Source organism: Octopus sinensis, linkage group LG8 (genome assembly GCF_006345805.1).
Source record: "Octopus sinensis linkage group LG8, ASM634580v1, whole genome shotgun sequence".
Classification (NCBI taxonomy): Eukaryota; Metazoa; Mollusca; class Cephalopoda; order Octopoda; family Octopodidae; genus Octopus; species Octopus sinensis.
The window spans coordinates 63,020,342-63,046,639 of record NC_043004.1 but is presented as its reverse complement, the minus strand read 5'-3'; the positions used below and the strand labels follow the sequence as shown (position 1 = coordinate 63,046,639).

General features: G+C 33.9%; 1 protein-coding gene across 2 annotated transcripts in view; it reads right to left on the bottom strand.

Moving 5' to 3' along the window:
- LOC115215142 (membrane metallo-endopeptidase-like 1) overlaps positions 1 to 26,298 on the bottom strand; it is an 86,818-nt gene that overhangs the window by 53,431 nt on the left and 7,089 nt on the right. Inside the window, exons 5-10 of one of the 2 annotated variants that reach the window (XM_036505430.1) lie at positions 22,815 to 22,945; positions 17,355 to 17,435; positions 13,963 to 14,093; positions 6,362 to 6,455; positions 4,205 to 4,330; positions 3,191 to 3,295 (exon numbers count right to left, since the gene is read on the bottom strand). In XM_036505430.1, coding sequence (XP_036361323.1) covers positions 3,191 to 3,295; positions 4,205 to 4,330; positions 6,362 to 6,455; positions 13,963 to 14,003 — 366 coding nt within the window. In that variant the 5' untranslated portion in view covers positions 14,004 to 14,093; positions 17,355 to 17,435; positions 22,815 to 22,945. Of the gene's footprint in view, positions 1 to 3,190; positions 3,296 to 4,204; positions 4,331 to 6,361; positions 6,456 to 13,962; positions 14,094 to 17,354; positions 18,435 to 22,814; positions 22,946 to 26,298 lie in introns of those variants that run through there. The other variant, XM_036505431.1, reaches the window with a different exon arrangement.

Here is a 26,298-nt window from a genome sequence, read left to right as displayed (position 1 = left end):
GGATAGTCGATTACATCGATGCCAGAGTTCAACTGGTACTTATTTTATCGATCCCAGAAGGATGAAATGTAAAGTCGCCCAAAACAAACAGGGATGATACAATACAAGGGACAAGTGAGGTGTTGAACAATCTGTGTACAATAAGTAACAAAAACAATTAACAAAACAAACAATAACTATTCCCCAAAAGGGAGGACTTCCTCACAGGGACTACCGAAGAACTCGCCCGTTCCCAACTGCTATATACAGCTCAACATTCGCCTGTCATCATCTCAAGCTCCTCCGGTTTACAAACAAAAGATCAGAGTAGGCCCATTCTCGCAGAATAACCCTCTCTACTCTTTGAAACAGTGGATGAAAGCTTGGCCAAAGACCAAATTATTTGTCTTCTGTTTTTTTTTCAATCTCATCCACCACCCTACCTCTTTTGCCATAGTCACCAGACAGGGAAAAATGCATTTCTTTCCCGGGCAAAGGAAAGCGGCGTTGTGATTTTCACGATGGACTCAGCTGACAAGCGGATCCGTCCTACACTCGACAACATCTGTTCGACAATATTCCACAAGTCAGTAATGCACTGACACTGGACGAGTGCATGCAAGACGGATTCGTTGCCCTGCGCACGATCGGAGAGATTCGTATGACAGCACTTCCATGCCTGTAAAGAATGCTTCAAATCGGCAGAGCTATCCGATAGCACTGCCAGGTAAAGTACTTCTGGGAGTCATCCATAAGACCCGGCATTACATTACTCCGGAAATGACCAGTCAGGCGACTAGCATTTCCCTGAGTTAGGGTATTTTAATATTAAACGAGGAACTTACCAGAGTATCTCGTTGTCCCTTTTAATATTTGTCTTATGTTTGATCCCCCTCAGTTTAGTATTAAGGAAGGTAAAGCCAGGGTATCAATTCAGAAATAATAAGGGAAATGTTAACCATTTGTGCTACATGGATGATCTGAATCTTTTTAGTAAAATTGAAGAAGAGACAGATTCCTTACTACGGACTGTAAGAAACCTCAGCGAAGATATAAGCATGGAATTTGGTATAGATTAGTGGGCAATATACTTTATGAGAAGGAGACAGTTAGTTGATAGCGAACGCATCCAATTATCAGACGGCCAGACATTAACATAATGGAAAGGAGGAAAGAGGTATCAGTATCTAGGAGTATTAGTCTCTAATAGAGTATACATTACTGAAATGAAAACAAAAATTGAGGAGGAGTACTACAAAAGGGTCAGGAGGCGAATGAAGTCAAAGCTAACTACTACCTGGGCAGATACATTTGTGTTTGCATGTGTATATACACCTGTCTTTTCTTCCTTCGCCAATCGTCCACTACTAATATAATGTAATCCCTCCATCCAAATGTGAAATTTGTAATCTTTAATATCTCTGTGTGGAGAAATTCCTTGTATGTCTATCAAATATGCAAAACTTTGTAATTCCTATTAGAAATCAAACATGCGTAATTGTGAATAAATAACACAAATATTTTTCCAGCTTCCTGTATACAATTATTCTGTAAACATAATTTCAGTAATTCTCGATTTTATTATGTATTTTGAAATAATATGCCGGAACAAGTGAGGTTACATCATATGGGATTGTAATAATGGAATAAGCAAATGTGCATCAGTAGGAAATGGCTGCGTTTTACCTAAGCTACACTCTATATGCTTGTGTGCGTATATGTGTATACGTGTTTGTGTGTGTGTGTGTGTGTGTGTGTGTGTGTAAACATAGGCATTATAACACTACGCAGACAGACACCCACCTACACATTTAAATAATTTATTTCTGTATATGATCTCTTCGATATGTTTTATGTGTTGTGTTGATTTTTACGCACGTTTATTATATTTTTGATCACATGCAAAATGTTTTCTTCTAAACAGAATTCAACATTGATCACATTTTAAGAACCGTTGCTTTTGGCCAGTCATTTATTAATCCTTGTAAATTTGATTCATAATCACTGTAAAAATTTGAACTGTTGTCTATTGTGAATTATTTGGATGAACATATTCTATCATGTGATTTTGAATATTGCTATTGTTTCTATTGCTTAACGGATATGGTTCCGAAGCCTAATTTGTTTTATTGTTTTGCCATAAATCTCATAATGATAGTGATTCAGATTTCCCATTTGCATCTTAACTGCATTGAAATGCTTATTCAACTATTTTCATAATTACGAAAATTTTATTGTCATAAAAACTTATTGCTAAATGATATATTTTCAACTTAATTCTTTATTTTCATATGAGCATATTCCATTTCGACATATTAAAGCAGATATTGCGTTGCAATGCTTATCAGTTTTAAACGTTTAGTTTCGTCGTTATTGTTCAACTGATGCACACCAGAATACTATTTATATTACCTTGCATTCAGGTTTTCATATAAGCTTTATATTTGCGTAATGCATTGAAACTAATATACTACATAGTGTCGAGAAGATCCACTAAGTTTAAGTTTATGGAAAAATAATAACAAAAAAGGGTTTAAAATTACTAACAAGTGAAACACTTAGATGCATATACGTGGCATAGAGACAGTGAATTCTAGCTTTGATCTTATATACTCCCAAGATCCGCATTTATTTTATCATCGCATTTGTCAGTGTACTCATCAAATGGTCTAACAGTTAATAAATCACACTCATATGTTTTAGAACATTCACAGCCATGATTTATTTCGAAATATTCAAAGTATTTATATCTAGTTGGAAAGTAACAATTGTAACATGTATTGGCTAGAATAGGGTTTTATTCGAGACATTGACCTACCAACTGAAAAGGAATTCTATCAATCTGAAGTTTCAGGTGGAATCTGCAATGGTTGGAAGGAAGGAAACGCTCATATAACTATATGTTAATCATACAAAAAATACCATGTTTTCCTGTACCGGAATATGGGTACACAAGTGTGTAGGAACAAAGTGTCGATAACTGAATAAATGCGAAAAGAAAACTAATGATACTTTCTAAATACTAGACAATAGAAATATTTTATCGTACAATTATTGAGGAACAAAATAAATGTTTCTTCATTGTTTAGCTACTCCAACCGTTATACAATTTATTTGCTAGATCGAGTCATTCAAACCATACGATTTTACTAATATATAACTGTTCAAACATAATTAGAATATCACTCTGTGTACAAATGTTTTTGCTTACCTCCAGTTTATCAAAAGCTTGGTTCTTACTCTCTTCATCAAATAAGCTAATATCTGATAATACATATTTCGTAGCTTTTATGAGATAGTGTATTATAGACATAACCTGAATAATAAAGACGAGGTAGAGTAAAAATATCTGAATAGGATCTGTATGAATGCAAGTAATTAGGCAATTATATATGCATGCATACATCTCTGCTTACATCCATCGACCCATCAATCCATCCATCCATTCATCCATCCATACATAGATACATGCATACAAACATTTATGCATACATTCATGCATACATACATGCATGCATACATGCACGCATACATACATATGACTCATTTTTAGAATGCAATAGGGGACAAAAATTTAATCTGAAAGTTTCTCATACCATAAACGTTTATGTTACCTAGGCAAAAACGCTACAGAAACGTACGAGATGCACTATACCGCTTACAGATAAACTTGTATAAGTCGGGTAGTATCCTACCAAATCACGAAACCTTCATGGTGGTTTTACCTGAATGTGAAGTCAATTTTGTACGTAGCCGTTTCTGGTTTCCTAATAGTTTCTGTGCCTAAAATCTAATGAGTGCTGTCACTAACCAACACACACACACACACACACACACACACACACACACACACACACACACACACACACACACACACACACACATATATATATATATATATATATATATAGAGAGAGAGAGTCTTTGAGATATGCGTTAATCGCTCTTTATAACATTCTAATTCACTAGTATATTACTTATCGTCCCCAAAAACATGAAAAGCGCAGTTAATTCCGTATATAAAAAAATAGTCGGAATATCTTGCTTCTTCAGTTTTATGTTGTTTTAACGGCGCTGTCACCAAACCTTATATATATTCGTGATGGCAACGTTATCAATAATTGGATTTAAACTTATTTTACTAGCTGTGTGAACTAATGTAATAATAAGTATACAGAAGAGATTTAGGTATATAACGTATAGAATGATTTCAAATTATATTTACCTTCTTATTCATCTGTTCATCAAAACCTTTCTCAATATACATCCAGTTCAATATTTCACTTAATAAGTGAACGGTTGTCAGACATTCTTTTCTTCGTAGTGATATCGTCTCCTGGGTACTGGTTGTCTATAAAAAAAATGAGTACACATTTCATCCTTCGATCTTATAGCACACTTTACAAACATCCGAAATGAGAGCAGTGACTGTTATCTAAGAAATATTTCTATAATTTAGTGATCATCTTCGGTAAGGTGTAACACATAGATTAAGATGCGTTTATAGCTATCAGTTAAAAGTGGCGCTACAACATTTCATAGCTACTGCACCTTTACATTAGTGGTGAAACGAGTTTGAAAAACCAAGATAATTCCGTACAAAATTTATTTGTAAATTGTAATTAGGGGCACCAGGATTCAGTAAATTAATGTACTTATGTACAGCATTCTTTCAGTCCAAGAATAAAGGAATTGTATGTCAGAAATTCAACTCCGTACAACTGCTATTTTTCACCTGGGATTTTTTTTAGAATATAATTTAATTTACTGATATCACATTACATTTAAATCTAGATGTCGGCATACAAAGAGAATCGTATGATTTGGTATGTGTTAGTCAAAGAAACAATCCTTTTGACAATCTATCAGGGCCGAACCTATCTATTAAGTTAGTCTTCGGATACTAATAATATTATAGTCTAAAATTAATAATAAAAAAACAATATGCGCATTATACGCGGAAGACGAAAATGGTTTTTCCATTCATCTGAATAAAGGCAATCGGATTCTGGTATTCAAAATCATCAAAATAAAATTTGTATGCATAATGTTATTAAGTACATCGCATTGGTTTTCAATTTAAGTAAAAGACCAGCAATTTGAGGAGTAAGTCGTTTACATAACAAAAAGCAAAGTCGGCCTCTGCGGAATCTCAACTCAGAAGGATTTAGTTGCAAAAAATCCGCTAGGCTTTACGTATGTTTCGCATTGCTATCTGGTACTGATGTCCAATAGAGGATGCACTTGAGGAGCTAAGGTGCATTAAACAATAATGTTGCTTGTTAAACGTTTCCGCTTTGCCAAACTTCTATGAGAATGTTTTAAGAGTTCGACTAACTCTCAGATATATTTTATTTGCTTTTTAGTTTGGTTTTTTACTCACTCAACTCAAATATAGATCAAAACGTATTTCTCGAAACAAAATAATGTCTGTTGATACATTTAAATGATTATATAGTATTCAACAAAAACTCTTGTCTGAAACACACTTCAGTGTCCGCACAGATAAACCCGTCTAATAATATGCGTCTCCATACTTTTGAGTGTATGCATGTATGTATATGTAGTGGAGGCGCAATGCCCCAGTGGTTAGAGCAGCGGACTCGCGGTCGTAGGATCGCGGTTTCGATTCCCAGACCGGGCGTTGTGAGTGTTTATTGAGCGAAAATACCTAAAGCTCCACGAGGCTCCGGCAGGGGATGGTGGTGATCCCTGCTGTACTCTTTCACCACAACTTTCTCTCACTCTTACTTCCTGTTTCTGTTGTACCTGTATTTCAAAGGGCCGGCCTTGTCACTCTCTGTGTCACGTTGAATATCCCCGAGAACTACGTTAAGGGTACACGTGTCTGGAGTGCTCAGCTACTTACACGTTAATTTCACGAGCAGGCTGTTCCGTTGATCGGATCAACCGGAACCCTCATCGTCGTAACCGACGGAGTGCTTCCAACAAATGTATATGTATACGTGTGTGTGTGTGTATCTGTGTGTGCACATTGGTATTACTGGGGATGCTTCTGACATGTACCTAATTTGTGTTTTACCAACATTGGACAGAATAATTTATGATCAGAAGATATTTACTTAAAACATTCTTTACGAGAGTTTCAATGGTCTCGTAGTTTAGTTTAGGTAACGAAATCCTTCGATTGAGAAAAAAGACATTTTCGCCACATGCAAAATCATTTATATCTACATTTCATTTATTGAGATATTTATTGAGATAAGCATTTTGTGTTCGTTGCAGGTTAAAAACAGCTAAATATATACATATTTAATATTCTTTATATTTTGGGCACAATGGCTCAAATTCTTTGTGGGGACGCCAAACAGGACTAAATACATAAATTAACTTATGCAGCAGCATTGATAAATATACTCACATTAGTGTCTTCTGCTTTATATTCTTTTCGTAAAATCGGAAATTTTTCATAAAATTCTTGAAATACCTCCAGTAAGACAATGATAAGGAAATCCCTTAAATATAAATAATATGGATCAAATATACCAGTGAGACTGACTGAAACAGAAGCGAATCAAACTTTCATATGAGACATATGTTGTTAGACTTCCTTATCATGTATGTATGTATGTATGTATGTATGTATGTATGTATGTATGTATGTATGTATGTATGCATGTATGCATGCATGTGTGTATGCACGTATATATATATATATATATATATTAAATTAGAGATAAAACCACTATTGGGCAAATCAAACAGTGAAAATCATAAGCCAATACATAAAATTAATTTTAAAATATAAAAGTTAAAAATTAATTTAAAAATATAAAAGTTAAAAATTAAAAAATATTTAAATAGTGTAAACTTATAAATTTTAAATATATATATACATATATATATATATGTATGTATATTTTTATATTTATGTATTATTATTTATTATTTATATTTATTTATTTATTTATTTATTTATTATTTTTATTTATTTTTTATTATATAAATATGATATATATATATATATATATATATATATAATATGTATATATATATATATAATATATATATATATATATATATATATATATATATATATATATATATATATATATATATATATATATCTTAGTTTACATGCCGTGACCCGTTGGGTCACAAGCACTCCGAGTTGAAAATGACGATACGTATCAGGAAAGGGAAGAATAATATTTCAAACTTCATGTAACAAAATTCTTAAATAATACACTGCTCCTGCCTTTCAGATGACTACATAAACATGACCGATTTAAATGACCGTTCAAATGGCCTTCGACTATTCCTTGCTTCTTTGTCATTCTTTCTTACTAGTGTTCCAAGTGTAATAGGTGGATACTTTAGCATAAACACATGTCTTTGCAAATTACTCATTGATGCACAATGGAAAAGAATCTGTCAGAGCTGTTCTCGTATGTTGTTCATCGACAGCATATATATCCCCATGATTTCTAAACAATATGCCTGGATGACGTATTAATAACTTATAGGAGATAAGAAGTTAATTGGTAAAAATATAAAATTAAGAAATCATAAAAAAAAAATAATAATAATAATAACAATAATAAAGTATAGAGAATAATTAGAAAATATATATGACTTACAATATATAATAGTAGGGGGTAAGGTCACATCATATACTACACTGAAATTAATTTCCCTTATCCAGGTTCAAGTGCAACACCTATAAACTCTAATTTAGAAAATATTTAAATACAGGGATGACCCTGTGATACCCATGATACCCTTAGGTCTAATCTATTATTAACCAGGCTGCTCTTGCTGCTATGCTTAAAAATGTCATAAGTTCCCATAGAACACAGCTCGCACCCGTATTGATTATCTCTGTAAGGCTGCGCTTGCCTTGTAATAATTCCATTTAAGGCTAAATTCGATTCCGCTTTCCTTCATTTCCCAAATCTTGCTAGATGAGGACGTACAATTGGCCTTATGTTTGAACCTAAAAGATGAAAAATAGTTATTAACATGTTTTTTCATATTTATTGAACATCCTTCATATACAACGTTACCAGCAAAGTTACAAATATACATATACAAAGTTACAAATTTACAGTTGTGATTGTACACTTATAGATTACGTTTTTGGTTAGACATTGGCCTAATAACGGATAGTGGGATTTAACCCTACAATTACATCTATTACTACTATTAATATTACTGATATTCATACCGTTATCATTATTATTAATATTACTATTAATATTAATCCTACTACTACTATTGTATGTATTATTTTCATATCTGGTACTATCTCTCCATCCTTGAATTGCAGTATCATTCATAATCACCCCAATATCATCAGACGTACTAGAAGTCCCTGTGCTAGTATGGACCTCAGTGTTCCACTGGTTCTATTCTACGTCACCATTAATATTATTATTCACATTGTAAGAGTTTAAGTTAGTGTTGATATTAATATTATTATAATTATTAGTACTTATTGCTAATTTAAAATTCTTCCTATTTAACTTTGCTATGATGGTACCCATATTGGGGAGAGTAGAGTATGATTTTATAATTGTCTTACGGGAAAAAAATTTCTTACTATTCTCTATAATTTCTTATTATTCTGTTTTCTTATTTTGATACCTTTACCTATTAACCTCTTATCTCTTTCAAATTATTAATATTCTTAAAGAGAAATATAAAGTTTCTAGTTACTTAAGTCTAGAAGAGTTGATTATAACATACCCATAATAAATTACAAATACTTGTGTATATTTGCATGTGTTCACATAGTTAAATACGTGTATGTACCTGTGCACGACTTATTTTCCCGACGTTTTTCTGATAATTACTATACAGATAGCATGATTTATCACCCCAGTATTACATAAGTAAATACACAGCGCAATCTCTATAGAAACCACCTTATAAGTAAATAATAAAGTACAAGAATGACTATCAAACTAATTCTATGTAATCTTCCCTTTCTAATGTTGAAAATTGGTATATATACACAGTTTATCTATTCTGCTTCTAATATCATTTTTAGTAATCTTAAATTTTATCTTCATACAACATAACAATATTGTTTATATACAATCCTTCATTGTACCCCATGAAAATTTTCTTTGTATTAACATCATAGGTTTTATTAGCGTCTTGCACTGTTAACTGGCAATTAACATCTTGATTTAGGGTCTTCCTATAACCAGCCTCCTTTATAGAGAACTATTTATGCATTTCTTAAAATCCTGACAATATTTATGACCATACCTAAATATAAACTGTCATCTCACTCCGTCTATCCGTTCTAAACAGACACTGTCCTTTAGTCTTAGATTTGGTTGTTGATTAAAAAAAGACTAGCCAATTAAAAATGAACTGCAACCCTTTACATGCTATGACCCTAACAAACTTCATATAGTTCTTAAAAGTGTAGTATATTCGGTTAATATAGGGCGTTACGATTATCAGAAAATCAAAAAAAAAATGTGTGTAATAGGTGTAAAACAACTTCCTATGAACGAATATGAAAAAAAAAATTCGCGCACGCGAAAGGGGGGTGGGGGAGAGGCCTCGGAAAATTCACATCGGGAAGTTCCGAAAGCGTCTGAGGGGCTGACCCGGGCACCAAAACAAAAAAAAAATAATGTAATATGTGTAAAACAACTTGCTCTAAACGAATATGACAAAAAAATGCGCTCTCGCGAAAGAGGGGCGGGGGAGAGGCCTCGGAAAATTTATATCGGGAATTTCCGAAAGCGTCTGAACCGGGCACAAAAACAAAAACAAAAACAGCGTAATAGGTGTAAAACAACTTGCTCTAAACGACTATCATGAAAAAAATGCGCGCTCGCGAAAGGGGGGTGGGGGAGAGACTTCGGAAATTTCACATCTTCCGTCCACGGCCTTTAAACTAAGAAAAAATAGTGTAATTGGTGTAAAACTACTTGTTCTAAACGAGTATCAAGAACACAGTCACACATGAATCATAAAATCATATTTCGCAAAAAAAAAAAAATAAAGAGAAGAAATTCTGGAAAAAGTGAAGAAATGTTGGATCTCCGCCATGTGAATCAAAATACGTGTCAGAAACATCTTGAAATACTACAGAAATTATGTTACGAAAATGATAATGTATACATACCTCTTTGAGTGGTCCATCGATAATGATGATAAAGAAATGAGTTGGATTTGAACTCAGAATATTGACTAACACAACTACATACTACAAGACTCAAAATATTCAGCCAAGTCACCACCCTTTAACTAGCAATAATAATAACATCAATAACATAACAGCCAAAAGATTTATTTGTTCTGAAAATAACAATCATAGTAAATAAATATGTTCTTTAATATTCACATTCATGTGCACAGTTAAACACACTTACATACAAACAGTCACGCATGCATAATACAGAACGGAACACATAAATGAAGGATGCATTACTTAGTATATATTACATCTAGAGAATTTTGATTAATAAGTCAAATATGCAAATTATAAAGATAATTAATTGCTTTACTAAACAGTGTTGTAAAGGTGAAAAAATAAATTTGGGAAAAAAATACACGCCAAAACTAATTAATAAAGGATAATTAGGGAAGGATTGACACAAAATAATAATTTTTTCTGTCTCTTTTTTTCTGATAAATGCATCTTAATAAGTGAGAAGAATTGCATATATCTGAACTATTTCAAAGAAAAGCATAAATTTAATGTTTAAAATAGCTTTAACCAAGGAATGAGATCCAACATTTCTTCACTTTTTCCAGAATTTCTTCTCTTTATTTTTTTTTTTTTTGCGAAATATGTACAAAAATACGGAGTCTATGATTCATGTGTGAGTGTGTGTTCTTGATACTCGTTTAGAACAAGTAGTTTTACACCAATTACACTATTTTTTCTTAGTTTAAAGGCCGTGGACTGAAGATGTGAAATTTCCGAAGCCTCTCCCCCACCCCCCTTTCGCGAGCGCGCATTTTTTTCATGATAGTCGTTTAGAGCAAGTTGTTTTACACCTATTACGCTGTTTTTGTTTTTGTTTTTGTGCCAGGTTCAGACGCTTTCGGAAATTCCCGATATGAATTTTCCGAGGCCTCTCCTCCACCCTCTTTCGCGAGAGCGCATTTTTTTGTCATATTCGTTTAGAGCAAGTTGTTTTACACATATTACACTTTTTTTTTTTGTTTTGGTGCCCGGGTCAGCCCCTCAGACGCTTTCGGAACTTCCCGATGTGAATTTTCCGAGGCCTCTCCCCCACCCCCCTTTCGCGTGCGCGAATTTTTTCTTTCATATTCGTTCATAGGAAGTTGTTTTACACCTATTACACACATTTATTTTTTGATTTTCTGATAATCGTAACGCCCTATATTAACCGTATATTCTAAGCTACATTAGTAGCAACATACACATTTCCCCTCTTCTTGCTCTATTAGAGAATTTGAGTAAAAATTATATTAATGTGTCCAACTGATTAAAAATTGATTTATGCAGCTGAGAATAGCCCTGCAATTAAATTGATGTTATGATTGCATTGTTCAATTAAATAGAGCCGGTTGAAGCGGTCGTACTCCATCACCTCTTGATATCCAATTGCTTATTTTGATTTTATATATATATATAAAGACAGAGAGAGAGAGAGAGAGAGAGAGAGAGAGAGAGAGAGAGAGAGAGAGAGAGAGAGAGAGAGAGAGAGAGAGAGAGAGAGAGAGAGAGAGAGAGAGAGAGAGAGAGAGAGAGAGGGAGAGTTAAAATTTATAGAAAAAAGATGAAGACAAGTGTACGAACAACAAGGTGCATTAGTTTGAAAAATGTCTTTTACATTTCGAGCATACGCTTCTCAACGGAAAGGAATAAGAGAAAATATACAGAACGGGAATGAGAAAAGAATATGGATTTAGTGGTCAAGCATAGCGACTGATTAGAAAAAGTTTGAAAGAAGAGGTTCAAAGAAGTGGAGGTAATAAATTATTGGTGATCCCAAAACGAGGTGCGCGTGCGTAGGTGTGTATATATGAGAATGTGTAATTGTGTGTGTGTGTGTGTGTGTCTGTGTGTTCGTGTGTGTCGATAGGGGCTAGTGATTTTGACGTGTGTGGTTGTGTGTGTGTAAGTGTGTGCGTCTGTAACGTATGTTTACTAATATAGTGGTATGTGTGGTGACATTAGGGAATATTGTGTGTGGGTGTGTGGGAGATGGCTTTTGGGTTTGCGGATGGTGTGTGGTGTGGATGCTGAGTTGTGGTCGATGCTAGTCTGTGAGGAGGGATTTGTGGTAGTGTGGTGTTGTAAGGTTGCGTGGTAGTATGGTGGTGTGGTGTGTGCGGAGGCGAAGGTTTTTATCAATGAAGAAAGAAGGTGGGTAGGAGTGAAGAGAGGTAGTAGGTGTCAGATGAAGAGACGAGAGGAGGGGAGTTGAGACCATGTGGCCCAAAAGAGCGAAGAGAGAAGATGAAATTCTTGTTCACGGTGAAGGCGGAAGTCCGGATGGCACCTGTGCAAAGCCAGTCTGAAAGCAGATAGGCGTTGTAGTGCGTGGCCGACAGAGTGCAAATGGCGCGAGAGCGGAATGTCATTGCCGTGTGTAATGTTTCGTAGGTATTCCGCAAACCGGTCAACCAAACGGCATCCCGTTTGACCGTTGTACGGAGAAGGGCAGAAAGAACAGGAGATGCGGTAAATGGCGTTGTTAGAAGTGCAGGAAAAGGAGTCGGTGATATGATAGGGACGATGATGGGTGCTTCTGTGGATGGTGTTGTTGGAGAAGTAGGGGCAAGTACAGGAGCGTGAGCGGAGACAGGGGAACCAGTCAGGTTGGGAGGTAGGGCTAGGGAAGAAACTGTAGGTCACGTAGGTTGTAGGCTCGTTTGAATGAAGGAAGTGGTAGGTTGGGGAAGGTAAGCGAGGTGGAAGGGTCGGACTGGAGTCGCCGTAAGGCTCGGAGAATGATGTGTTGGTAGGGCAGGATGGTAGGATCGGTAGGTGGGGGAAATATGAAACGAGCAATAGCGGGCCGGGTGCGGCGAGAGAGAGTTGAGGCACGATGTATGAATGTACATAAATGTGTTTTTGAGTCTGTGTGTGTTCATATATGCCTGCGCATGCGTGTGTGCGTGTGTGGATGCACGTGCGTTTTTAATTTATAATATGAACCAATGAGTGCATATCTGCATAACTCAACATTAGAAAGAAGCCCGTCGTATGTGTTATTGTGTGCGTCCGTGAGTGTGTGTGTGTTTGTGTCAATGTTTGTCCCTTACTGCCGTTTGACAACCAATGTTGGTGTTCTTACATCCCCGTAACCCAGCGTCTCGGCAGAAATTACCGTTAGAGTAAGTAACATGCTTAAAGGAAAAAAACTAAATCTAAATATGTACTGTTTCGATTCAATGGAGTAAAAATTCTTCAAGTTGGATTCCCTGCATGGCCGGAGTCTCACAACTGAAACAAGTTGGAGATAAAAGGTAATGGTTTAAGATACAAGAACCCTGAATGAAATTTATAAAACCTTGCTGTAATTCTTGCAACACAGAAAATCAGTTAAATTTATGTTTAGAATTAACTCCATCCGTGCATTATACTCTACGAAGCTCAGTCATCTGAGCAATTTGCTTCTGAAAAAAACAATAGTGTATAGGGAATACACTCAATTGTTTCCCGAACATTGTATACATCTACAAAGGTAACATTTGTATCACTACCGACTGAAGCAATTGATGTGGAACATGTAAAATTCATTAAAAACAGATAACTTAGACTACAAGTATACACAACTTTACCGTACATGTTGGAAGTGATTAAAAGCAAATTATGAACAATATCAACTATTTTATGAATGATATTTCTCGTGAGATATCATTCCTATATTCATATTTTGTCAAGTACACTTCTTTCGAGTATATAATATATTTTTTCTCTGTGACAAAGTGGGAAATGACATAAACTAAGGAATTAAAACTTTAAACAGTTTTGCAATGAGATTAAAAAGGAACAATGATTATATAATAACTCACCCAATATCGGTTCCAGTAATAAGATTGCTTAAATTGATCATGAGTTTTACGTCATCTATCGTGAAAGTAAACGTTTCCACTGATTTATCGCTCTTCTTCAATATATCATCAAATATTCGAGCCAGAAATAACTGTAAGAAGATCAGGGAAGCTAAATAAACTCCGTGTCATGACGGACACAAAAACTAATTCATCTGCAGAAGTAACCTAGAATAAATAGACTAACATATGATGAGTTTGAATAACAAATCTCATACAGTGATGAATATATACGCTTTTGCTTTCACATAAGAATATATAGTAACAGTTTTACTGGCATAGCCAGGTAGGTCAGGTGTGTAGGTATGCGCCATTGTAGCTCGTTGCTGCATTTACCATCTTTCGATTTATTCCCGAGTCTTTCCGAGCGAATCGTCTAGAAAGTCAGTCTAGATCACTGCGTGATACTTCCTCATCTGAAGTGATTATGTGACATGTGGTCACCCAACACGTGCTGTCAACGCGGCTGAATCTTCGGTGAAAAAATGGACCTCACTCGGAAAAATAGAGCAATGTAACGAGAGAGTCGGAAGTGTCCCTCCCGAACTAAAAATCCCCTATAATCCTGCGAAGCGTTCTAGTACCAAAGGATATGAAGCGGCGCCTAAGTGACCTTAAGGCTGCCCAAATCTCACAACTGTTAAGCAGACAGGGAGGATCAGAGCCCCAGAAACACGAAATTTTGTTCTCCTGCAGAAGTATGGGTAGCGCCAAACACCCGTGTTCAATGAATCCACAAGTGCACATGGTCGTCCAAGTCTTTTTAGGACTATGAATATCACATCCGAGATTTGTGAAGCGGTAAACAATTTGACATTTTGTCCTGCAACAAATGCAGATAAAATGGAATCATCCAAGAAGCCAATGAAGGACAGGATATTTGTCTTGACCCATGGAATTTTAATGTCAAGTGAGTCTGCTTCCTTTCTCAATGAAAAGAGAACACTTTTTCAGATATCCAGAGAATCACAAGAATAACAGTTTTATCAAGAAAATAATAAGTGATGGTAGCTGTGATGTAGGTGTTGTTGGTGGTGGTGGTGTTAGTGAGAGTGGTGGTGGTGGGGATTTGGTGGCGATGAAGATAATAGAAATCGCTATGGTAACCACAACATTAGTGTTGCTGCTTTTGTTGCTGTTCTTTTAGTTCTTGGGTCTCCGTATCTATTAATCTCTGTCCCGATTAATCCATATTTATTTTACGATACATTTTCGACTGAGTTTTGACTGAATGTTTGAAATTTGGTGTTTATCTATGTCTTTACAGATCAATAGGAATAAAGACATTTTTTTCCCAATATCAATACGTTCTCTCTATTAATAGCACATTTAATATCGCAAAAGCATTGACACAAAGAGAATATTTTTCTCCAAACTACAACAAAAATATTGTTAATAAGTTCATCACCACCAACAAATATACACCAGTCAAGAACAACAGAAAGCGTAACACGCAACGTCAACAGCAGCAGCAACCACACTAGTAATTTAAGGATGCTACGCTGAGGCATCAACAGCGATAGCTATCTCAAACAAAATATGTGTAAGTGAAATAACAACATTAATAACGATTGTTATATGGTATGTTTTATGCGCAACTCCATTGTCTCCCTCGTGTATGGATACAGTATCGGGTTTCTGAAGTTGTTTATTATCGCATTGGATTATGGTGCCCTAAAGGATCTTAACTCTCACATATCCTAGCACTTACTTTCAATTCCTACATGATACACAGTTTCCAAGGGTTTATTTTGCGGAAATGTCATGTCTTCTTTTGTGATTTTGTAATCTAGAGAGTAGTATTCACTTAAAATATGCAATACCGTCTCTCCAGTTTCGCTGCACTTCTGTATTTGTCACATTCTGTTCGCATATTGCATTCTGTATATATCAAGCAATATCGTCTTCCAATTTTTATCCGACTACACCTCTCAAAATGTCTCAGTTCATTCATTGCTTCCTTTCTGGTGAAACGCAGCAAGTATTGTTAATTATTTTCTTGCTTCCTTTTCTAAGGTTTCAGTTTCCTCTGTTAGCAATGGTATCATCCTGCGCCATATCTCAAGAGAGCAATTACCCATGAACTTATTCCTCCAATTCAATTGATACTTTAAGAACAATTTCAGTTTTTTGTAATACTTCTGAAAAAATATCCTCATTTGGTGTTCCTCAATTCAGTAATTTCAATATGCCCAGATATGTATATCATTCATTTTCTGTTGCTTCGATACATTTCCCGTGGGCAGTCAAGGGAGATTATGTGAGTGTTGTGTAGCAAGTCATTTATCGGCGGTAATATGACGTGATGGTCATGTTGGTCGAATAGGTATAATTGCTAATTTCCCGTTGGTTAAAATTACTGCTCATATTTAAATTCTAACTTTCGTCAAAGAAATCTTTCGTGAAAAACGGTTCTTAGAATTCATGAATGTGCAGTTATAAAAACCCTGATTTTGAGGAAATTAATCAGTGCTCGTTGGTTGTCACTCGATTCTACAATACACACTCTCTTGAGCTATCGGCTATTGTTATGCCATGTCATTTATCTAATTCAACAAGGCTATTTTGAATTGTTGTTTAAAACTCTTAGCTATGGAAGCATTAGTTAATATGAATTTAATATCGTAATTCTCTACAACAGTCTTCTTTTGGCTTATAAAATATGCTGTAAATATTAAATGTACGCAAATAAACTAATTTAGAAATTAATTTATTTTCCTTCATTTTCTTTAACATGTTGATGCAATTTATTTCTGTAACTATGAAACTGTTATTATAGCGGTGAAATGAGCGAACTTTATCTTCTTCATCATACATGCACCTTCAGCGTTCCGATGTGTATAATTCACCACAGAGTTTACGCAGATTGAGTTAAGTATGGTGATAAATACCTATAATTAAGTTATAAGTGGGGGGTTTATCAACATAGATTCCTACTCAAGAAATAATCTATTTATTATCTCTTCCAAGAGAAAACCGTTATAAACTGGCGACTCCCATCGTTATAAATTAGATAATCAACCACCGTTATATGAGATTATTTGAATATATCAATGTATTATTACGTCACTTATTATGTCACTTATGGCCCATGTCTTGGTCCAAGACAAGGGACACAATTCCTAATCTGTATTCAGTTTTAAAGCACGAGCGATACGTTATAGCTGATGTTGTTGCAGAGGAATTTTTTTCATGAAATAGACAAAAAAAAAAAGAACTATTCAAGAATACTTCGCAAGGAATCATATAAAGTTGACCTAAATGAAAATACTATTCAAAATAAAGCATATTTTATTGAGCAATAAAATATCACAGATGCATATTGAAAAAGAAAAAAATGTTTATGTACTTACCTTAGGAAACACTTTACGTAAAGCAGTGGAATCATACACAACGTATTCAGGACCTGTCGTTCTGGGAAGGTTCCCTTTCAGCTAAAGGAAAATACAGTGGAATAAACATTTCGTACAAATTTGTAGGTGACACGTAATTATGATATTTCCACTCAGATTATAACAAATACAATATGTATGTGCTTGTGTGTGCGTGTCTATGTGTGCATTTTGTGTGTGTGTGTGCGTGTGTGTGTGTGTGTGTGTGTGTGTGTGTGTTTGTTTGTGCCTGCGTGTGTGCGTAGATATTAATAACATACAAATTTAAAATCTATGTATTTAGCTGCATCTACATCTCGTGGTATCGATGGTCACGGTGTAAAACTTACCAATTCGTAGTCGCCGTAAGGTGTAGACGGCTCATTTATTGATGGATATAGTTATTGTCACATTCATTGCAAAATCACCTATGCGTATATTCATAAAACACCGTGATTTCAGTTCTTTACAGAAATATTCTTATCCGTATGTAAAAATTACCGTTTTGATAATAACTAACATAATATTTTCTACTATAGGCACAAGGCCTGAAATTTGTGGGGAAGGGAGTAGTCGATTATATCGACCCTACTGTTTCACTAGTACTCATTTTATCGACCTAGAAAAGATGGAAGGCAAAGTCGACCTCGGCGGAATAGATACCTCTAACATAATAAAACAAACTATGCATTGCAAAACAGACGGCATTCTCACAAAAATTATTAAGATTTAAATAGTTTGGAAAAGTATGCGATATGGATCGTACATTTAGATTTCATTCATCTATATTTTTTATTCAGTACTTCGCCCTACATATAAGTTATAATAAAATGCAATGTGTACCTCATCGGCTACGTCGGGAAACAAAGAGTGGGTCAACAAATGGAAAGAAAATGGGTGATAGTCAGACACGGTGAAGGCAGGACTACAGAATTCAAATGTTTTGCTCAAAATAAACAAAAACGTTTAATGTAAATACTATTTAGTTGGTACTTTTACCCACAGACACACATACACACATATATGTAGAAAATTAAATAGTAAAAATTAATAAGATATCAACTTTCATATCACATATATATAAATCTTAAATAAACGAATGTGTGTGTGTATACGAGAGAGTTGACAGCCAGAAGTAAAGGCACTCAACATGAGTTGTTGCGGGTTATGTGTATTAATCGAAACACTTTAATTTGGATAATCACGTATGATGGTCTTTCTTATCAGGTGCCTTAGAATTTGAAATCTGAAGTAGCACGGAATCTGAATCAATCGTGGCTGTGTGGTAAGAAGCTTGCTTCCCAACAAGAATGTTCTAGTTTCAGTCCTACCACGTGGCGACGTGGAAAGTATCTTCCTCTATAGCTTCGGGCCGACCAAGACATTTTAAGTGGATTTGGTGGACGGAAACTGAAAGAAACCCGACATATAAGATATATATATATATATATATATATATATATATATATATATATATGTATGTATGTATGTATGGATGTATGTATAAGTATTGTTTTAGTGGGCGTGTGTTTCTAAGTTTGTACCCCCGCAAACACGTGACAAATAAATTTGGTGTGTTTACGCCCCTGTAAGTTAGCGGCACAGCAAAAGGCTCCGATAACATAAGAACTAAACTTACAAAGAAAAAGTCCACGGGACGATTTGTTAGATTAAACGCGGCGCCTCAGCATGGCAGCAGTCAAATGAGTGAAACAAGGAAAAGGATAAAAGACTAAAAGAATGTATATGCTTACATGTGTTTTTTTAATATATGTGTATATATATATACGCTCATATACTCAGATATTTTAATGCTAATCAATAGTGGTTTTACCAGGTAGCAAGTGTGAAATGAAAAAAAACCTTTTAGGTTAATTTTACAAAGTATTGTATAATTCTATACATAATTAAATTTATACACACATATGTACACACACACTTTGTGTGTCTCTCTGTCTATCTGTGTTTACATCTATTCTGTTTAAGTCGAAACTTTTTATGTGTAAACATATGCACGTTTTCTAATAAATGCATATAATATTGTTTTGTATATCGATTTGCCTACTTTGATTAGCGTCACATTTACTCCTCTACCTGCTCAAGTTTATATCTCTTGAACACTACAAAGTCTATTCTATAGGGAGAACGCACACACACACTACATATATATATATAATGTATATAAAATGTATGTATATATATCTTATATATGCATATATATATATATATATATATATATATATAGATATATAGATAATATATATATATATATATATATTATAATATAGAGATATATATAATATAGATATATACAGATAAGAAAATGGAGAAATACATCTAAATCAAATATCAATTACCAGATAATACTCAATCACATACGGTAGAAACCACCACATAAGAGAAGTAGGGTTTAAACATAAAAAAGCAGAATAAATCAGCTGTACATAAAAGAGTAATGTTGTATAATAAGTGGATATATATAAAATGAGAATAACCCATCTCAATTTGTTATATATATATATATATATAATATTAATAATAGTTACATGTATGTAAATTAGAGAAGAACCACATGAAGCAATTCAACAATGATATACTTAAATCATACCATAAATGTACTATATTATCTCATAAGAAAAATAAATATATATAAAAGTACGTAATTTTACAATAAAAACCAAAAATATTCCACAATATATCTTAAAATAAAAACAAATTATCTTATTGAATATATTCTGTTAACTAAATTTTTAAACTTAATACCTAGGACTTAGCGTTTGTAATAATTTTATCTCGTTAAAAACGTGATGCAGATAAAAATGGAAGAAATAGATAGAAATATATATTTTGTCTATGAAAATATATTTTATGGAAGAAAATAACAAACTATAGTACATCATTACTGGAAAATTAATGTACAAGTAACTAAAAGAAAATATTTTAAACAAAATATTTAAAATACATGATATACGTTAATTGAAGCTAAATTGCTATAATTTAATCTATATCCATTAAATTATTTATTTCTGTATTTTTTAATAAACATCTAAGTTTGATTTTATTCTAATTATATAATATATACTAAAAAACTACCTGATAACTTATATACATAATATTACTACAAACTATAACTACAAGAACTAAAAAGAAAAAAAGTACCAATATTTTACTCATTTATAGAATTAACTAAAGTTTCTATCATTATTAAAAATATTTACTTAAATGCAATATTATATAATAAATATAAAATTACTATTCGATAAGATTTTGTCTTACAAGACTATTTCCCAATGTCAATTATATGTAATAGCTTAAGATTATAGTTCACAAGTTAATATCAACAACAACAACAAAAACAAAAACAACAACAACAACAACAATAATAATAATAACAACAACAACAACAATAATAATAATAATAATAATAATAATAATAATAATAATAATAATAATAATCTTATATAGGGATGGAGAATATAGAAATCATTTCAAATTTATCATATATTATATATATATATATATATATATCAATTTCTATTAATAAAGATTTATAGTTAGTAAATAGTGATTTATTTTTATTAATGAGTTAAATTAAAGGAATATGCTAGACAATATTTATTACATTTAAAAATAAACCTTATATATTAGTACATATATCAAGAGCCTATAAAATATATTAAAATGTCCTCTATTATTTATGTCCTGTTTACCATTTCCATTTATTGTATCTAGGAAGATCTTGATGATATAAATCTTTCAAATGAAAACCTAAATAAAAATAGCTCAACTAATATAAAATCTTCAACTTTAAAAAAATATAAATCAACCAAAATAGATAACCTAGTATATAAACCCGATACAATAGATGGAAATGGTAAACATGACATAAATAAGTATAAAAAGGTTAAGTTGTACAAAATAAATATAAATAATAATATAAAAATCTCTCCCGCTTATGAAAAATTCCTAATAAATATAAACATTTCAGTAGTAGAAGGATTAAACTACGAATATTCGGAAATATTATACCTCTTGAACGTATCACATAATTAACAGTAATTACACAAGTAAACCGGAAGTATTATACTGTTCGTGATATATAAGCATGCTTCAAGGAAAATATATTAAAAAATAAGAGCTAATTCATGTTGTGTAAACTGTTAACGTCTCAAGCATGTTCTAATACAATATTGTACACTAGACTTATAGTCTCTTACTATTTCATTGGCCATACACATGACATCGAGGAAAGGATAATTATGCGGGTCATAAGTATTAGTAATAATAATAATTTTAATGCTTACTACAATAGTTATGGGCATAATACAGAAAGGCTTAAAGGAAATATCAGTGTAGCTGTGTGGACAAACTACGAGGGAGCAAACACGACCATAGATATGGAAATGAAATAGGAAATCTTAGTATAAAATTTAGTAGAATATATTTCAGTACCATAAAGTTGGGAAACCAACAATAGAGAAAATTATTGTTTTATATACACATAGACACAATATTGTTAGAAATATTGACCCTCAGATACATCTTAATAAAAAGCTAGTATTTTATAAATGTTTAAAACTTAAAATAAGTCACGAAACAACTTTTCATTGGTTAATAAGATCAAGACGTTACTTATAGTTATGAATATGAGTTCTGCAGGGTTATCTGTAGGTTAATGCACCGTGCAACAATCTAACTGAAGACGAGATTACTATGTACGTTTGTTGATAAATAATATACTTAAATATTATTGACTTGATAACCAATATTCCTTTTGTAGGTATGCTACTATAGATAACTTCAGTCGTGCCCCAGAAGAAACTGCATTTAAAACTTTTCCTATTAATGATTGAATGGTATTCTTAATAACACTTGAAACTACGAGCTGGCAGAATTGTTAAGCATACCGGGTGAAATGCTTAGCGGTATTTCGTCTGCCGCTACGTTCTGAGTTCAAATTCCGCCGAGGTCAACTTTGCCTTTCATCCTTTCGGGGTCGATTAAATAAGTACCAGTTAGGCACTGGGGTCGATACAATCGATTTAATCCGTTTGTTTGTCTTTGTTTGTCCCCCCTGTGTGTAGCCCCTTGTATGCAGTAAATAAATATGTATTTCGTCTGTCTTTAGCTCCTGAGTTGAAATTCCGCCGAAGTCAACTTTCCCTTTCATCCTCTCGAGGTCGATAAATTAAACAGTGAAACATTGGGGCTGATGTACTCGGCTCATCTCCCTACCACAAAAAGATGGCTACCCTTCTGGCAAAATTTGAAACCATTCTGAATAACACTTCTATCATTTACAATTATCCAAACTTGTATTACGAAGTTGGAGATGGGAATGCGGTATCTATAAAAGCTAAAATAATTAACAAGCATATTCTAGAGCCACATAACCTTTATTATGGAATCGTGGGATAAAGAATGCATGAAAACTTTACTTACCAACGCTATCTTTTCAAAAAATGTCCCTATCCTTTCTTGATTAACAAAATCAGGATATATGTTCTTTATGATCAGTAAGTCACCAATAATAGAGTAATTTTTTGTATATGGTAAGAAGTACTGAATTCCAGCTGCAAATAATTACAATATAAAAACAATTTAAGAAAAGTTTGACAGCATAGATGCGACTTCAAAATTCTAATGTATAGAATAAAGTATCAAATTATTGTAAAATTATAACTCAACATAAAAACAAACATTTATATTTACATAATAATGTCTGTTTTATGCTTAGTTATATTAATATAATTTTACATGAGTCTTGTGCATTAATCTATACTTTTGTAGAGTACAAATTTATTATTCATATGCAACATTCTTGTGTAGATGCACAGGCACACACGCATACACACACATGTATATATATATATATATATATGTATATATATATATATATATATACGTACATATATACACACATATGATATATATGTACACACACACACACACATATAATATATATGTACACACACATATATACATATATATATATATATATATATATATTATATATATATATATATCGTCTAACGTACACAGTATTAAACAAGAACTATTAATAGTTTCGTCCCATGGAGACACGGTATTCAATAGGTTTATATAAGCTCACAATGAGATCTGCTGAATATTATGCATGCGTCAAAACATTCGATAAGCGTGCATTACAAACAGCAGTAGAATTAAAACATGCATAATGGAACACATATCTGGTTTCTACCTTTCTGCACTATTGCCACCAGAGCAATCAATTCAAGATGTCCAGATGCATCGCAGGCGCCTATACCGTTTATAAGTAACCTCCTCGTCAATTGTATTAAAACTAAAATGTGTGCAACCGAAAATGTTTTGGTACCATTGGTTTATGTTATTAGCTTGCCTGGTGTGAGGTGTCCCATGACTGCTGACTTTATCAGACTGTTAACTCGCATTCAGTGAATTATTTAACACAGCTTCCCCGTGGCTTCTCTGAATGTATACTGACACCAGGGTTTCATCTGAACAGGAAACACTTTATGACAGTGGCTAGCGTAAATGTGACAACTCAAGTCAGTCCCCAGAACACTATAAACTGTTTTTATGGTGACATGAGCATAGTTTTGATAAATGTTCGTAAGAATAACCATTTGTATTTTAGGCAGGTTTAAACGACCGTGTATAATGTGATTGTGAAATTCGGATTGTGCATAGGAAGGCATGGGATACCAAAGTACAACGCAAGTGGGCCACTCCGGTTGCAAGTGAGTCAGCTCTTAAACCCAGTATTAATGAATACTTGGTTGAGAGAAAAAAGATACATATATGTATAATTGTCAGCATCCACTTTCAGTTCCCTTGCATATTCTCGATTTTGCATTTACCCGTTGAAGAGGAATATCAGGTATAAAATCTACAGGGTGCAGATGGGTAAGGGGACTGCGTGTTCGGCTCATGCCTGCTTGACAGGTACAGAAGTGGTGGCATGAATGCATGTAAGTAGGTTGATGTATCTAAATTAAACTGCCTTGACAAACCTGGGCAATATGTCAGAAGCAGTTAACATTATTCATCTAAATCAAAAGGTATCCATATTAAAGATTTGTTAAACAGCTCAAAGTTACTGTTCTGTCTTGTGTTTACTGGATAAAACGACAGAACGGCTTTAGAAAAAATGAAGAGCTTGTGGCGACGGTGTCCTATGAAAGGAAATGGTACTTCCCAAAACACTCCCTTGTAGTGTGCCGAGACGCCAATGGGATAAGGTAGAGATTTTAAAGAGTGTAAGTTTAAAGTCCTGCGCTTGTTGCGGACAGCAAGGTAAACGTGGTGTTGCCAAAAATCCCACGAATCGTAGTCATCTACAGATAACTGAGATGCTAAATCTCTGTACCACGAGCTGCGGGCAGCATATGGCTCACATTCTTATATTTTGTTCTTCGAATTATGACTGTTAAGGCAATGCTGCGCAAGCAAGGCGAATGCAAGTGCACATAATGACAACATCTTAGCGATAACTTGAAAAATGAATCTATTAGTTTGATGATCAACTCACTAACGATGGAATAATGCTAAAGCTCTTGGGGAAAAAGTCATTGTTTCTGAACCAGTCGAAGAAGGTGGTGTTCAGAGACTAGTAAATTTATCTATCATATTTCACAGCGTCGAACAGAGGCGAATTGCCACTAAATTGATATACGGACCCATAGACATTGATAACTGAGATAGGATTTCCTTGATGTTTAGCTGTTGAAAAGATCTTAGCAAGGAAGCTTCTCGATCGGTTGCCAGATCATGCTGTTCCAGAAATTCTTCTTGAGTCACAAGGAATCTTTCGTTTAAATCGCGGCACAACGGATACGATATTTGCAGCCTGACAGGTTCAAGATAATTGCAGAGAAATACAACTCAATTTGTAACAATGTTTCATGTTTTTTTAACATTGTACATTTGATGCGTCTATTTATACGCTGGGGTATCCTGAAAAAGTCCACAGGATTCATTGGGTATTTTCATGAAAACATTAAATCATGGGTATAAGTCACTGGTGAACTACTAGAACCCCTGACAGTTAAATCCTGTGATATGATGAGTCACCTCCTGAATCCTAAATTGTTCCCCATCACATTGAAAGCAAAACCAACTTGTACAACAGGTAAGTAAGACATATTTCAGTGTATTTTCTCAGTTCATTCGCACGCGCACAACCAGAAACACAAGCCGTTCATTTTCACTTTGGCGAAGAGTGAATGAATCAATTTTGGAGTTTTATCATGAAAAAAATTTTAATTAATTCAGAGTGGGGTGCAGTTAATTAAACATTTTGAAAACATAGTTTTCTGGCATATTCAGAATTTCCGTCATCGAAAACATACGAATCCGCTGAATATTGTTTTTTTTTTTTTAATGTCGACTTTTGCGTGCCGGTGTAAATTTTAATCGACATTTTTTTTATCTGTCATGAAAGTACTTTTTGAAATTCTTTACACACACAGACACACACACTCACACACACACACACACACAGACACACACACTCACACACACAGACACAGACACACACACTCACACACAAACACACACATGCACACGCACGTACACACAGACACACACACACACACACATATTTTATTTGCTTTCATTGCCTGCTATTTCAGTAGAAATCAACGGGCGCAGAAACGCACAAAACGGAGAAAATGAAATAAATACCATTTACTCATACCCATGGGTGCGAGTAAGTATCTCATTTGTTTCTTTGCCACCTTTATCTCTGACGAAGTGAGCGTTCTTATGAACTAACCCTGAAATCGGTCCGACATGATAATAATGGAATTTTTTAGAAATTTCTGTCAGCCTTTTTCGAGTAGCGTACATATTGTGAAAAAGTATATGGTTATGGACAATATGTTCAATTTCGGCATATTTGGCATTAGAAATTGTTTTCATTTGC